The 17033-nt window shown below is 34.5% G+C and overlaps 1 protein-coding gene across 1 annotated transcript in view; it reads right to left on the reverse strand.

Moving 5' to 3' along the window:
- LOC107037901 (RNA-binding protein MEX3B) overlaps positions 1-3650 on the reverse strand; it is a 36794-nt gene extending 33144 nt beyond the window's left edge. Inside the window, exon 1 of the mRNA XM_015256716.1 lies at positions 2466-3650. Coding sequence (XP_015112202.1) covers positions 2466-2772 — 307 coding nt within the window. The 5' untranslated portion in view covers positions 2773-3650. The remainder of the gene's footprint in view (positions 1-2465) is intronic.
- Between the last annotated feature and the right edge of the window lie 13383 nt (positions 3651-17033).

A 17033-nucleotide genomic window follows, 5' to 3' on the forward strand; every position in this document is an offset into this window, starting at 1 on the left:
TTGAGCTTTTAAGAATACATTTGCCTGAATTTTCCGGATTTCTGTAGAATTTTAAGCGTTTTTTAGTACTCAATGTTCATATTTTGATTGGAAATTCAAATGAGTTGGGAAATTTTCAGAGAAATCAATAATTTTCTTTATTTTATATTTCCAGTTCCGGGGATTGATTTATATACTACTTCCCCTCCAGTTCACGATTGAAATGTATTGTGAGCATTTAAAAAAAAATTGCTAAAATTTCAGGAAATTTCGTCATTAAAAATTCTAAAAAAATCATAGAAAAATCAAATGAAACTTGAATTTCTGGGAAATTTAATAATGAGACGATAGTCAATGGAAATCAGGGAGATTCAGGTGAATATATTTTCGCATTTTCAATTAATTTAATATTCAGCGTAATTTGGTACTGAATATTCATGTTCTGTTGCTTAAAAACTTGGGATTTTCACTGAAATCTGAAATTTCACGATTTTTTCCCCCGAAATTTCTCCATTTCTTCCAACAGTGCAGTGGTATTGCGTCTTAAGGACGTGTTTCCCCCGTCCACGAGACACGTGTTGTCCTCGGATACCGCATTTTCCCCCAGATAAAAATCTACTATTCAAACGGAAACAGACCCTCAGGCTTATCGAGCGCTGAAGCTCACCGATTCCTTCCCGTTCCTCCCACCGAGACGTGAAAACCAAGAATAGGGGGAGGTGGAACAAAATGGAAACTTCACTTTTTCAAATGCCCATAACTCAGAGATGAATTGATTAATTGAACTCAGTCTGGGATTATTGCAGAGAAGAAAGTGTACTATGCGAGGAAAAAAGAGCATTTTATCAAGAATTGAATGCACTCTTGAAAATTTTTTGAAAATTTGATAATAAATATTGAAGGAATTAACGGATTTTTCCATTTTCCATTAACAACATATTTGGAAAATTCAGGTAGATCAGTTATTGTTAAAAATTTCAGTATTTTTTATTGGAAATTTCATGAGTAGTTCTGTAATAGTGCGAGGCTTCAACATTTGAAGAAAAGTCTAGCGACCATTTTGCCCCCTCCGCGCTATACTCCAACAATTTAAATTTAATGAATGGATTCAGTTTATAATATCAAATCATTCATGGAATTTACGATTTATTCGGGAATTTCAACAAAAATGAGTGCTTTATATTGAACGATCATTGATATTTCAACAAAAGCTTGAATTCTCAAACTCATTCTGAAAATTAAACACCAATTCCCTGAATTTTCTCAATTTTCAATAATATTCATTATGATATCATCAAATTGTAAGTCGCAATTTCATTGAATATTTCAAAAATTAACTGATTTTACTCGGAATTTTTTTATTAAAAATTCAGATAGATCAGTTTTATTTGAAATTTTGTTGGAGTAATTCTCTAATACCGCGATGCTTCAGTCCATTCAGTCCCCTCGACCCCTATTTTTAAACCAGAATACTCGAACTCAACAATTCCAATTTAATATCAAATCGTTCATAGAATTTCAAATTTATCCTGGAATTCCAACAAAAATGACTGTCCCATGTTAATCGATCATTGATATATAAACGAGATCGAAAATTCTCAAATTCATTGTGAAAATTGAACATCAATCGTGAATTTTCTCAATTTTCAATAACATTCATTGTCATGTTTGCAAAATTCAGATACATCAGTCATTATTAACAACTCCATAATTTTTTATTTGCAATTTCACGAGTAATTCTGTAATATCGCGAGGCTTCACCATTTTTAAAAAATGTAGTGCCCATTTATCCCCTCGACCACTATTTTTAAATCAGAATAATCAAACCCACCTTGTCATCCAATCACGTCAATTTAATATCAAATCGTTCATGGAATTTCAAATTTCTCCTGGAATTCCAACAAAAATGACTATCCCATGTTAATCGATCATTGGTATATAAACGAAATCGAAAATTCTCAAATTCATTGTGAAAATTGAGCATTAATTCCCTGAATTATCAGTAATCAAATAAATCAGTCATTCTTAAAAACTCCATAATTTTTTATTTACAATTTCACGAGTAATTCTCTAATATCGCGAGGCGTCACCATTTTAAAAAAATCTAGTATCCATTTATCCCTCGACCACTATTTTTAAACCATAAATAACTCACCCTGGCGTCCAATCACGTCAATTCAATATCAAATCGTTCATGGAATTTCAAATTCATCTTGGAATTCCAACAAAAATGACTGTCCCATGTTAATCGATCATTGATATATAAACGAAATCGAAAATTCTCAAATTCATTGTGAAAATTGAGCATTAATTGCCTAAATTTCACTAATTTCAAATAAATCAGTCATTCTTAGAAACTCCATAATTTTTTATTTGCAATTTCACGAGTAATTCTCTAATATCGCGAGGCGTCACCATTTAAAAAACATCTAGTATCCATTTATCCCCTCGGCCCCTATTTTTAAACCATAAATAATGTAACTCACCCTGTCGTCCCACGATCTCAGCCACGTGTTCGCTGCTCGGTACAGGAACGCACTCAGTCATATTCTGACTCTTCTTGGATCTCGCCTCCTCGAAGACACTGGTTGGTGTTGACTGTAGTGGATCACTTGGATCTGAATTAGTGATATTACCAGCACCACCACCACCGGCTCCTCCACAGCCCTGTGTACCCTCGATACTCAACATTGAAAGCTCAAAAGCAAGCTGAAGGGCACGCTGCTCCTCGATGGAGCCAGCCCCAGCCGTACAAACACTGCGATCCATGTCGCTAAATAAACTGGTCGGCATCTCTTTACTCTAATTCCAATGAAATATTAGTTTCTATCTGAATGAGTCACTCCCAGCGTTGTCGAATGACTGACGAATAAATTGTTGATCACTTGGATATTTGACACGTTAATTTCAGTCGTTATTTTACTCTCGTCACTGTAATTTAGGGTTTTAATGTTCTTCGAGTATTATTTCGTCGGTATTGTGTGCGAAAAGTAGAAAAATTATGTGTGAAATGGCTTTTCGTACAAAAATAAATTATAAACACGATGAAATTCTTTTTCTTCTCTCTCTCTCCTCAACTCCCGTTTCTGTTTTGATTTTTGAATTTAGCCTTTGGTTGATTTATCAATATCTCACACACTTTTAAATACCAAACAATTGTCTTATTTTCTCCTTTCAGAGTATATCAGACGTCGAAGGTCGTATGAGTTCGTTATTCTGTCGTTCGGTATTTATTTGAAGAAATAATGTCACTCCGTCGTTACACCAATCTCATGTATACGCTATACATCTATTTAAATAAAATTATAAATGTTTCACTGTGGAATTGTCGCCTTTACTGCTCTCTCTCTCTCTCTCTCAACGTGGATTCCTCAGATAATAAAAAAATCTTCTACTCTATGTTCAACGAGGGAAAAACTGAAGAAGCCTTTTTTGGAATTCTCTTCTCCAAAAATCAACTGACTAAATTTAATCAGAGGGAGTTTCTCCTGTCCTTGTTTTATCCTTTATAAATTATATTATTTAAAACTTTGTTCTTCGTTATATTTAAATTATTGTGTTGTTTGAAATCGTTAGTACTTGCGCGTTATTAAAACAGACCAGTTATTCTCTCGACTTTTAGTAAAACAGACAAGGGGACGCGTGCGACTACCCTCACGCTCGAGTGCCACTGCGACTGACTCTGCGACGTACTGCGACTGCGGCTAAACCAGCCGGCACTCCGCCATGTGCCGGACGCCGGCACAAGACACCTCCCATTGGTTAAACTCAGTGTCACGTGGTGCGGCCGTGGGGGTATACCCCAGCTTGGCTCAGTGGGTTTCAATGTGTGAGTGAGAGAGGACGCTCGGTGGCCGCACATGCCCACCTACACTATCATAATTTCGTAATAAACATGCGGGAGAGGAGAAACGACAGTCAGCGCCACTGTAGTGGCCAATGTACATTTTTAAACTCACATGTTGGGTGAGATACTCGGCCACTGGTCGTCCACGCTCATTTTGCCCTTCTACTCTTTTATTCACGGACTCATACAGACGCGGGATTTGTTTTTTTTTTCACCCTCAACCACCGCTCTTTCACTGATTTTTTAACACAGGCGCAACTGCTATCTGTTTCACTGCGTTTTGTTCTGTCCACCCTCGGGCGTTTCAATACGGGGTGCGGGGGTGCTTCGGACTTTTCAATAAGAGTCCCTATTGTTCATCGCTCGTGCCCTTATTTTTTGAGAAAATTTCGGAATCACTGCGGGAGGGCCGAGGTAATGGGGCTGGGGAGATGTAGGAAGATCAATGAGGCGCTTCGGGATTTGAATGGGCGATCCGTCAATAGAGATGTTTCCTCAGTCGGATGCTTCCCAGTGGAAGATATGAAGCGCGATTTTTTTAACACGCTGGTAACCGAGGGACTGGGAACTCCAAGATCGAGTGACACTGTGACTGCTAAATGCAGCCAATTTCACTCGATTACGTTAATGATTTCATTGAATTTATAATTTCAGCGATTTCAAGCATAATTATCGGTGATTTCATTGACTTCATCCAACTGAAATCAATGACTTCTGCTCCTTCTTTGGATCTTTGGATCTTCGGTTCTCACGCCAACGGGCCCTGGGAGTCAGTAATTTAGGTGGAATTGAGGGGGAAAATTTGTTGAGAGAAATGAAACGAAAAAAAATTGTGGGAAAAAAAGTATGACAATGTCAAATAAGGGATTTTAAACCTCTTGACCCTTGCAACCGAGGTGGAGCCTGAGACCCTTATGGCCCTTACGACCTTAAAGGGCCCAAGGGCCCACAGGATCACGAAGGTCCCCTCTTTGTAACATCAAATAGACTTAGAACAATGTTAAATAAGGGATTTTGACTCTTGTAAGCTTGGTGGCCCCTTCTGCTCATCGAAATCATTGAAATCTCACCGAACCGAAATAGGGGAGGATGGGGCAAAACGGCCCCCCTTCAATCGACAATATTTTCCGATTCAATAATCCGATTGGGATGAGTTAGAGCTCGTTTTGAAGAATGAAAAATTATCTTCAAAATGAAGTTGAAACTGGGAATTTTCACAATGTCATTCACAAGTTATTGACAATTGAAGGGGGGCCGTTTTGCCCCACCCTCCCCTAATAATTGATACCAGAGAATTAGTCATCAGAACTATTGAATTTATTGTCACGAAATATTGACGAACAATTACAAATTATTACTTGTATATCTAATAAACTATGATGGCGAATTCTAAAAGTATTGGTTTACTTCTCTCAAAATGCTTTGGTCAATTGTCAAGTTCCCCTTATCATCAAAAGTTGGAGGTGAAATAGTCTTTTGATACTGTTTGATGTCGTATCTGAATTTTTTTTCATGATATACCAAGATATTTGCAAAAAAAATGATGATAATGATTTTGCTTTGTGGATGTAAAGGGAGTTTTGGACGTCGGTCACATGCATATACTGATTTCTTTGACTTTATTGACTACAGATGATGTCACGAGATGACTTCACAATTTTTTTTATTGTTTAAAGTGCTCAACTCTGAATTGAATTATTTACACACTTCACAGTTTGAAATCATGAGATTTCGGTGATTTCCATTATGCCAGCGATTTCATTGATTTCCGACGTGACTGCAAATTGATTTTAGTGGCATGTGACGCCATGATTTCAGAAGTTCCCAGCCCCTCGCTGGTAACTATTTTTGTCGGAATTTTGGGGTACACTTTTTGGACATTTTTATCGAATTTAGTTGTCACTAGCAGGCGATTAAATGTACCGTTGGGTGTGGGGAGAGCTAAGATAGAGGGGGTGTTGAGAGACTGGTGAAAAGAAATTTTAAGAGATTAGAAATTGAACAATCGTTAAATTCAGTAGCGAAACGGTAAATTGGGTTAAGTCTATTTTGACTTTTGGTCAGTTTTTGATGAATATCTCGGAATCTGAGGGAGATGGTATAAATTTTGTCAGGACCTTTTTTATAACCCTCAATTGACTCTACGAAAAAGGTCATGACAACGATTTTGCTATCTCTTTCAAATTCCGAGATATTTGTCAAAAACTGGCCAATACTGTGGTGTTATCATTAGTTATTATATATTATTGATATAAAAAGAATTTATTGGAGTGTTATTGGAGATGTTTTTCTTTGGCTTGTTTAGATGTAAAACTGTAACGGTAGCATCAAGGAAATAAAGTATTTGATTCTGTTCTAATTACCACTTAAATTTCGAGGAATTTCAGCATTGAAAATTCCGAATTTCGGGAAAAAATCAAAGAGAACTGTCACTTTCAGTTCCATTTTTCCCTGAAAATGAATAGAAAGCCAGAAAACTCCGGTAAATATATTCTTGAATTTTCAGAACAGCTACACTGAATGGGATTTAGGGGGAAAAAATAATTAAATTTCAGATTTCACTGAAAATTCAATGTAATTTAGCATTGAATATTCGTATTAGAGCGGAAATTCGGATAAATCAATGAATTCTCTTCTTAAAGCTGCTTAAAATTCTGGAATTTTACTGAATTTTCAGTGAAACCTGACATTTCATGATTTTTTTCCATGATTTTTTAGTCGTCAACTGTTCACGTAATTTCATTTTTTTTTTCTAATAGTGCAATTACTAATTCTACGCGATGTTCTCCACTCAAGAAATTATTCTTGTCATATTACGTCCATTTTTCTCTCAGTGGATGCATGTGTGTAAATGTTCATTACATGCGAGTCGACGCTCGGTCGAGCGGCTGGCCGACCGATTGACTGGAACTACTCGCTTCAATAAGTGTTAAAAAACCAGTCCGTTCTTTACGAAACTCCAGCATTAAGAAAATTCATGTCGGTTTCATGGACAGATGGATTCAACTGAGTACAAATGGGTGGATGAAGAATAAAAATGAGTACATTACTCCATGCTTAAATCACAAAATTCTGACTGAAATTTAATCTCCAATAAATTACCGCAATAAATACAAATTGAATTAGACCGCAACATAAACTAATCCCAATGACTAAAATAGAAAGAGAAAATTCACGTTAATATTTTGAATGGGTAATCGTAATGTCTCGAAATGTAATTAAGAAAATAATGATCCTATCGTATTCTTTTAATCGATGAAAAAGAGTTTATAGATGCATTTAAATAAATAAAGAAGGGTGAATGAAGAATAAAAATAAATACTCTACGTCATGCTTAAATCGCAACATTCTGACTGAAATTTAATCTCCAACAAATTACCGCAATAAATACAAATTGAATTAGACCGCAACATAAACTAATCCCAATGACTAAAATAGAATCCACAACACAAAAATTAATTACATTACGACATTGAGAAAATTCACGTTAATATTTTGAATGGGTAATCGTAATGTCTCGAAATGTAATTAAGAAAATAATGATCCTATCGTATTCTTCTAATCTATGAAAAAAAAATTACAAATGCATTTAATTAAATAAAGAAGGTTCATTGGAGAATGGAAATAAATACTCTACGTCATGCTTAAATCGCAACATTCTGACTGAAATTTAATCTCCAACAAATTACCGCAATAAATACAAATTGAATTAGACCGCAACATAAACTAATCCCAATGACTAAAATGGAATCCAAAACACAAAAATTAATTACATTACGATATTGAGAAAATTCACGTGAATATTTTGAATGGGTAATCATAATGTCTCGAAATGTAATTAAGAAAATAATGATCCTATCGTATTCTTCTAATCTATGAAAAAAAAATTACAAATGCATTTAATTTAATAAAGAAGGTTCATTGGAGAATGGAAATAAATACTCTACGTCATGCCTAAATCGCAACATTCTGACTGAAATTTAATCTCCAACAAATTAACACAATAAATACAAATTGAATTAGACCGCAACATAAACTAATCCCAATGACTAAAATAGAATCCACAACACAAAAATGAATTACATTACGACATTGAGAAAATTCACGTTAATATTTTGAATGGGTAATCATAATGTCTCGAAATGTAATTAAGAAAATAATGATCCTATCGTATTCTTTTAATCGATGAAAAGGAATTTGTAGATGCATTTAATTAAATAAAGAAGGTTCATGGGAGAATAGAAATAAATGCACTATTTCATGATTAATTACCAAAATTTCGACAAAAATTTAATTTTCAGAAAATTAATAGAATAAATCCGAATAAAACTCAGTGTCTGAAATGAAACTCATAACACAAAAATTAATTTCACTACGCCGTTCACAAAATTCACCTGAATATTTTGAATGAGTAATCGCAATGTCTCGAAATGTAACCGAGGGAATAATCGTCCCATGTATTCCTCGAATCGATAAAAAGAAATTTGACAGACTGATGAAAATTCTTGAAAATAATATTCAACTCTGTGGCTGTCCCATTTACATGGAATCTCGTCTATTTGCCATCGCATGAGGCCCGGCATTTGGCCTGCGTCCCAACAACGGTCTCAGGTATAAAAGGATTTTTAGCGAGTATTCCTCATCCATCGTGAAATATTCCCCGACCAGTAGTTTCCAAAGCGGCCAATTTCCTTTTCGAATCTGTCAGGGTGAGTAACAAAGAGAGAGAATGTTCTTCATCCATGGCGTTTGTGTTCACTGAGTTTTCGAACGCAACGGCCGAGCCACGTTCAAGGCTGCCGCGAGCGTTTATACCTTCAAGCACCTGCCCCCCCTCCTTCAGACCCAACGTACCATATTATAAACCTTCGAAATGCCGTTAAATAAAAAAATATATGGCAATTTTGGTGGAAATAAAAATTGGAGGTGAGTAAAAAATCAGCTGAGGAGAGACACAAAGAGAGGGCGATTTATGGGCTGAAGGAGAGGTACAAGTGATACAAATTTCAAGGAATTGGGAATAAGAATATTGTTTTATTCTTGGGAGGTGTGACGTCATTAATACTTTTCTGTAAAAATTATTGATCTTGAAATTATTATTCACTCGAAATCTTGAATTATTGATCTTTGAGATTGATTATTGAACTTTTTGAGATCTAAGAACTTTATTTCAATGATTTGTTCATAAAAAAATTGTAGGAAATATGAGTACTGAGAATCGAATGTCAAATCCCAGATCAGTATAATTTTTTTTTCAATAAAAATGGCATTGAACAATGAAAGAGATGGCGATTTTTGAGGTAAAGGAGAGGTACAAATGATAGAAATTTCAAGGAATTGGGAATAAGAATATTGTTTTATTCTTGGGAGGTGTGACGTCAGTAATATTTTTCTGCGAAAATGAGTGATAATTTTTGTTAAATAGAGGAAATGATAAAATCGTGGAATTTCTCACGCATTGAACTTGTTGAAATCTAAAAACTTTATTTCAATGATTTGTTCATAAAAAAATTGTAGGAAATATGAGTACTGAGAATCGAATGTCAAATCCCAGATCAATATAATGTTTTTTTCAATAAAAATGGATTTGAACAATGAAAGAGATTGCGATTTTTGAGGTAAAGGAGACGAACAAATGATACGAATTTCAAGGAATTGGGAATAAGAATATTGTTTTATTCTTGGGAGGGGTGACGTCAGTAATATTTTTCTGCGAAAATGAGTGATAATTTTTGTTAAATAGAGGAAATGATAAAATCGTGGAATTTCTCACGCATTGAACTTGTTGAAATCTAAAAACTTTATTTCAATGATTTCTTCTTGAAAAAATTGTAGGAAATATTTTTATTGGGAATGGAATGTCAAATCCTAGATGAGTATATTGTTTTTTTTTCAATAAAAACGCCATTGAACAACGATAGAGATGGCGATTTTTGAGGTAAAGGAGAGGTACAAATGATACGAATTTCAAGGAATTGGGAATAAGAATATTGTTTTATTCTTGGAAGGTGTGACGTCAGTAATATTTTTCTGCGAAAATGAGTGATAATTTTTGTTAAATAGAGGAAATGATAAAATCGTGGAATTTCTCACGCATTGAACTTGTTGAAATCTAAAAACTTTTTTAAAATTATTTCTTCATTAAAAAAATCTTAGGAAATATTCCTATTGAGAATCGAATGTCCAATTCTAGCTGAGTATAAGTGTTTTTTTAATAAAAATACCGTTGAAGAATAGAATAAATGGCAATTTTGGTGGTAAAAAAAATTGAAGATGAGTAAAAAATCATCAGATGAGGGACATAAAGATATGGCGATTTATGGCTAACGGAGAGATACAAATGATACGAATTTCAAGCAATTGGTAATAAGAATATTATTTTATTCTTCGGAGATTTGACGTCATTAATCCTTCTTTACGAAAATTATTAATAGTTTCTATTAAACAGATAAAATGATGAAATTACGTACTTTCTCTTATATTGACCTTCTTGAAATTTAAACAGTTCATTACAATGATTTCTTCATAAAAAAAATTGTAGGAAATATTCGTATTGAGAATCGAATATCAAATCCTAGCTCAATATGAGTAATAGTACATCTCTTATAAATTAAAAACACTTAATAATCAATTATTAATTGAAAAAATAATGTAAAAATGACTATTCCAAAACGATCAGATCTATCATATCATAAACCTTCGAAATGCCACCAAATAAAATGCCATTAAATAAAAAAATATCCGACAATTTTGGTGGAAATAAAAATTGAAGGTGAATAAAAAATCATCAGAGGAGAGACACAAAGGAAGGTGAGATACAAATGATCGAAGTTTCAGGGAATTCGTAATAATAATAAGAGTGCAATAAGAACAAGGGAAAGAGTAACAAGGCGCGATGCTGCATTGAGTTTCTGACCTGAGCATTAACCAAGTTCTTTGGTCAGTCCGGGGATTTTTAAAAGCATGCAACCGGTTGGAATCATTGTCGTTGCTTTCGCGAAACTTGCGAGTCACAAGGCGAACGTGGCGTGTGAATACGGGAAAAAGGATGAGTGCATTGAGAAAACTCGAATATGCGAGGGGATCGGGTTTGCAAGGTCGATTTATTTGGAGTACGATACCTTTTTCACTCGGGTTTGGATACCTCAATAGGCCGGAAATGTCGAAACGGATGTCTCGAAGGCTGCTCCGAGGATATCAATGCACTCCAACATTTTGTGGAGGAATTATTATGCGTTGATAAAGTTAAATTTTTGGGAAATAGAAAGGAGAAAGCGGCTGATGAGAGGTGGTTGCAGCATCGGGCGACATTCATTATTGACTTGGGGAATTACCGGTGGCAGATGTATTTTCACAGGTATACGAGACAGACGTGGAGAAAAAGTCCAGCTGCATGGGCACCCGAGTCGATTAGCATCGGTAAACTTTGGAAAATCGCCCTCACGGTGGGGTTTTTTTGGATTCACTTTTTTTTTTTCGTCTCTCTTGCACTCTGCATTGTCTCGGTCGACGTGCAACCTCAGACTTCACACATATGGCGCGAGAATTCCGGAAATTCGGTCAAATTATACAGATGGTACGATTTCACCGTCATTACGATTTTTTTTTGGGGTTTCGGTTTTTTAAGGGGTGGAGGGCTGCCGCCGGGAATTGTTCTCGGGCATATTTTAATGTATCTAGAGAATTTTTTGTATTTTAAATTTTTCTGTTCATACATCATTCCTTTATTTTAAGTGAATCCTCTATGGAGTCAAATAAACAATCTGTTTGATCCAAATAAAGAGTTATTACGCGAAAATAAATTAGTTTTCTTCGATACCCAAATAATAATTTCATTCAGATCTAATGAAATCTTTATTTGATTTGCGTTTATTCAAAAAACTATTAATTAGATGTGAATAAAACCTTAATGGAGGTCAAATTTGTGGTCGAACAAATACTTTATTACCAATTATTTATACAGATGGCACGATTTCACCGTCATTACGATTTTTTTGGGGTTTTTGTTTTTTAAGGGTTGGAGGGCTGCCGCCGGGAGTTGTTCTCGGGCATATTTCGTCCATTTTTTGATGTATCTAGAGAAATTTTTGTATTTTAAATTTTTCTGTTCATACATCATTCCTTTATTTTCAGTGAATCCTCTGTTGGAGTCAAATAAACAATCTGTTTGATCCAAATAAAGGATTATTACGCGCAAATAAATTAGTTTTCTTCGATACTTAAATAATAATTTCATTCAGATCTAATGAAATCTTCATTTGATTTGTTTTTATTAAAAAAACTATCAATTAGATGTGAATAAAAGCGCAAATGGAGATCAAATCCGCTGTTGAACAAAAAATTTATTACGAATTATTCGAAGTAATCCTTTCAGTTTAATAAAACAAAATTTATTTAATTCAAGTGAACCACTAGATTAATCCAAATGAAAATTGTACGAAAAAAAACATTCTTAATTTTAAAAACAATGTCTCATGTTCAGATTTTTTTTTTCTTAGAAATAATTTCAAAAAAATAATGCCTTCTAAAATCATGACATTGGAATAGTAATATTGATAATTCCCACTAGAAATGCAGAAATAAAAAAAAATTGTTGATGTTAAAAACAAAATTTGATGTTTTAAATGTTTAAAAATGTTACATACAATTTCAAAGAAAGAACGATCCACTCTAAGAGGATACCAGTGAAATCCCAATATTGACACTTTCCATCAGAAATGAAGAACTAAAAAAGAATATAAAACGAGATTAAGTGGTAGACATCAGGGAGGGGATGCACACACTGGCCCCATGTACATATTCACGGTTGACAATAAGGGTGAGCCACTCGCTTATGAACCTCAAGGGGGAAACAGCTGTGGTTCGAGCGCACTGGCGGGGCTGCAAAACACGAGACAGTGAACAAGAGGAAAAAAGAAGAGAGCAGTAGTAGGTGGAGGTGAATGAGGGAAAAAAAGAATATCTGGTACCACCTGGCGTACCTGGCTTAGGTTTACCTGGAGGCTCCCAGTGGATTTTTACTCCGGTCTTTTGTACATCCAAAAGCACCAGAGTATCCCGGGTTTCGCCGCATGATCCGAAAGCCGAGATTCCTCAGTCTCGATGCATCATTCGGTTCTTCCAGCGCGTTTAACAAAAATTATTGTTCAACCTGGGTATTTATGAGTAGAAGGACAATTCGATGGTGAGTGAATGTGGGGGTTCAGGTCAAGATGACACTAACGTGGAGGCAATTTTCATTTCAATTTATTTTTCTTGTGCGCCGAATGGAAAATCACGGAGTTCACTCAACTTGCAAACTCCCCGGAAAAATACCGGTGACGCATCGGATTTTATCCGTATCTTTTTTCTCCGTATGTAAAAGAATGCATGCAGCACCAAAGAAAAATACATTGAAATGAAAATTCAGTAGCGAAGTGGTCAAACGGTTCAAGTCGATTTTGGCTATTGGCCAGTTTTCAATGAATATCTCGAAATCTAGGGGAGATAGCAAAATTTTTCTCAGTACCTTTTTAGTAGCACTCAATTCGCCCTACAAAAAAGGTTATTATGAAAATTTTGCTATCTCCCTTAAATTCGGAAATATTTCTGGAAAACTCAACTAAAGACTAAATTGACGAAAATCGTTTGACCACTTCGCTACTAATTTGACTCCACGTTAATGTTATCTTGACCAGATAACATGAGAGTTTACCATAAATTCGATTCTGTTGAAATGTCGTAATGTTGACGGTCAAAACAATTGTGTTTCGCGTCGAGTGCCACTGGAGCTTTCGAAGAGTGCGAGGTTGGCCAATCACACGAATCGAAAACCCCTGTGACACTAGGCGCTAACGATGTTTTTCCCTAGTGACTTTCACTTTTGCCAGTTCGGGGAAGGGTCAATACCAATCCCCGGACTGGCAAAAGTGAAGATCAGTACGGAAAAAAATACATTTTCAAAAATTATGGAATGCACAAAATGTGCATTTCGTAATTTCATTCCATAATGCGCAAAAAACGAACAGAATTTTAACGAGAATTCCCTAGGATTTTAATAGAATCCCCACAGAATTTCTGGAGAATTCCAATAGAATTTTCTGCGAATTCGCCGGGTTTTCCATTGAATTTTTTCATATGTGTAAAGTTATGAAAATATGAAGATGTTACTATGTCCATTGATAGGGGAGGGTGGGGTAAAACGGACAATAGACTTTTTTAAAATTATTCATAACTCAGAAACAAACTGATCAATTGAGCTCAGTTTCGGCTCATCATAAAGGGAAAGAATTGTTCTTTGTATTGAAAAAAAATTATTAAATTTTATTAACATTTCAACTCCTCATTAACATTTAAAAAAATCAACAGTGTATGATTTACCTCAATCTCCCCTACATAAAGAAATGACAATTTGGTAGTCTCATTTTTGATAAACATTCAAAAGTGTCAATGAAGTCTTATAGTTGCCCTTTAAAATTAGCCTTCTATCTGTTATTATCTATATTATGTAATTCAATGCATCTATATTATGTAATCCAGTGCACAGCCTCGCCTCTGCCTCTTCGTGAGGTTAATCCTGAATATTTTCATTTAATCTTTCAAAATTCAATCGATGAAATGAACGAAATGACTCTATTTGATTTCATGCACTTAAATTATGAAAACTAGCTGACAAAGTCATATTATTTCCATTTGATCTTCCCGTTATTTGTATTTAATTCCTTAAAAAGCATTCAGAAAACATCTCGCAGCCGTTTCCGGTCACTAAATACTGGGTTCGCCTCTTTTTGTTAGCAAATAGAGGGAAATTTATGGGGTGCTATGTAAGCATAAAAAATGGTTTCCGTAGTTTTGGTGTGGACTTAGAATCGAAATTGACATAATTTTTTACTGTGTGGAAACAGGGGGAAATGAACATGAGAAAGTTAAACTTGAAAAAAATGCATTTTATAATTTTCGATTTAGGGACGTTTATCCATTTTCTAAAAATCGCTTTTTTTCATTTTCACGGAAAATTCTGTAATTTTTTAGTCTGATAGGGGAACACATGAGACCAACACTTCTAATAATTAATAAAAATTAGTTGAATTAAATAATAATAATTAATAAAAATTAGTTAAATTAAATTCTCCTATCCTCAACGTCAAAAACGTGAGATAATCTCATAATTCTATGAGATTGTTATGAAATTGTGATTGAATGTTATTCAATTCTGTTTCGTTTGTTCGACGGACTTCATGAAAATTCGCCGCAAGACGATTGTACTCATGAAAACTGTCTTACTTTCTCCATTCGTTCAAGGTATCTGCCATGTTCGAGTTTACATTTTCGATTCGAAATATTGTCCATGCTTTTCATTAGAAAGGATTAACGAATTGCCCTGCAACCGATGAAGAACAATCTCGAAGGCATTAGAGGGGCGGAGAAGTATCTCCGCCCCTCGAGCCGTTCCGCACATGCCGGCATTCGAATTACATCCCAGTAGTTTTCAATTTAGTCCAAGTATTCTAAGAAACACCTATAGCGGTTCTTCCTGAAAACTGAACATTTTCCACTGTCATAGTATCAAAGGTTCTACAACCTTGATAATAACAGGCATCGCCGTTCAACTGCTAGCCATACACGCACGAAAAAATTTAATTGAAAAACCTATCGACTTCATTAGAAAATTCTATTAAACTTTCTATTAGTTTTTGGCTGATTCTATTGACATGTTCAACAGGAAACATTTCCTATTTACTAAAGATGAAAGAAACGTGAAGTTGTTTTATATCCAAATATCTCGAAACTGCCTGACCGCTAATCCTTAATTCTGATTGGTCAATATGTGACACGAAGTTCTTCACAAAAAAAACATGTGGCATTTTCAAATTCTTCAGTGACATAATTTCAAATTCTTCAGTGGTAAATTTTTTTTTTCACGTCATATATATAATATATATATATTTCACATGTATATATATCATCGATGAAATTAATAAATTCTGTCCTTTTATGGAGACCGATTATTTACAAAAATTGAAGATAATTAATTGAAAATGAAAAATTCTTTATATATTCTTTTACTCTACTTGGCTATTCACTTCAATCATTAGTCGAATTCCCTTTGATTCATTATCAATATTTATAAGCTATTCATGAGAAAATGAAATTCAATGAATTTCATTTCTTCATTTCAACAAATGAATAGATCAGCGCGCGCGCGAGCGCGTGCATAGATGTTGTCAATAGAAAAAGTCAACAGAATTCGATTTTTTTATGTAACTTATTCTTTTCATATATTTTCTATGGAATTTGCTTCACTCTAAAAATTTTCTTATTTTTTTTTCATTCTATTTTTCTTTTCTCTCATCAAGAAAATCAAACGAAAAAACTTAGAAAATTTGAACCGAGGAAATTCTACAGAAAATATCTTAATAGAATAAGTTATACAGAAAAATTGAATTCTATTGACTTTTTCTACTGAATATTTTCTATTGAACATTTTAACAGTATCGATCAAAAACTGTTCTTTTAATAGATCAGTTCAATAGAAATTCAATAGAATTTTCTGACGAATTCGATAGGTTTTTCTATTAAATTTTTTCGTCCGTGTATTAATCTAATGATTTGTAATGCACGAAAATCAAGAAAACAATGTTGACTTATGAGATGCTCTTAACACTAGCCACGTAAGTTCTAATATTCTTAATCTGTTGCGTGATTTAAATTTCAGTGTATTCTTTTAGTTGTTTATTCAACCCCTTCATGCAAACATTTCGCTAGCTTTATAACAGAGTAACGTAAGTGCCAAAAAATGTTCTCAGTCAAAAAGCCTCGAATTTTAAACTTGTTTCCATATAGTTACTTCTCGTTTCTCACTTTCAAGAGAATTTTCGTATTTTGGCATTTACGTTACTCTGTTATGAAGCTAACAATTTGTATCAGTTGATAATAGTATATTTCGTAACGAGTGCAAAATAGCATATTTCGATACGAGTGAGACAGAATTTTCAGCTCGTGTGATTGGCAGCCCTCGGCGCCGCCTCGGGCCGCCAACTTCACACTCGTGAAAATTCCTGTCTCACATGTGTCGAACAATAGTTTTTGACAGTGATGTTACGTTCAGCGAGTGGCGAACTGTGCCTTTTTTCGTTTACGAGTAAACGAAAAGGCACTTTTCGCGGGAGGTGAAGGTAGCAGCAGTGTCAAAATAGTATATTTCGTAACGAGTGCAAAAAAGTGTTTT

The sequence above is a fragment of the Diachasma alloeum genome, unplaced genomic scaffold (assembly GCF_001412515.2).
Source record: "Diachasma alloeum isolate Michigan unplaced genomic scaffold, Dall2.0 Dall_scaffold_00271, whole genome shotgun sequence".
Classification (NCBI taxonomy): domain Eukaryota; kingdom Metazoa; phylum Arthropoda; class Insecta; order Hymenoptera; family Braconidae; genus Diachasma; species Diachasma alloeum.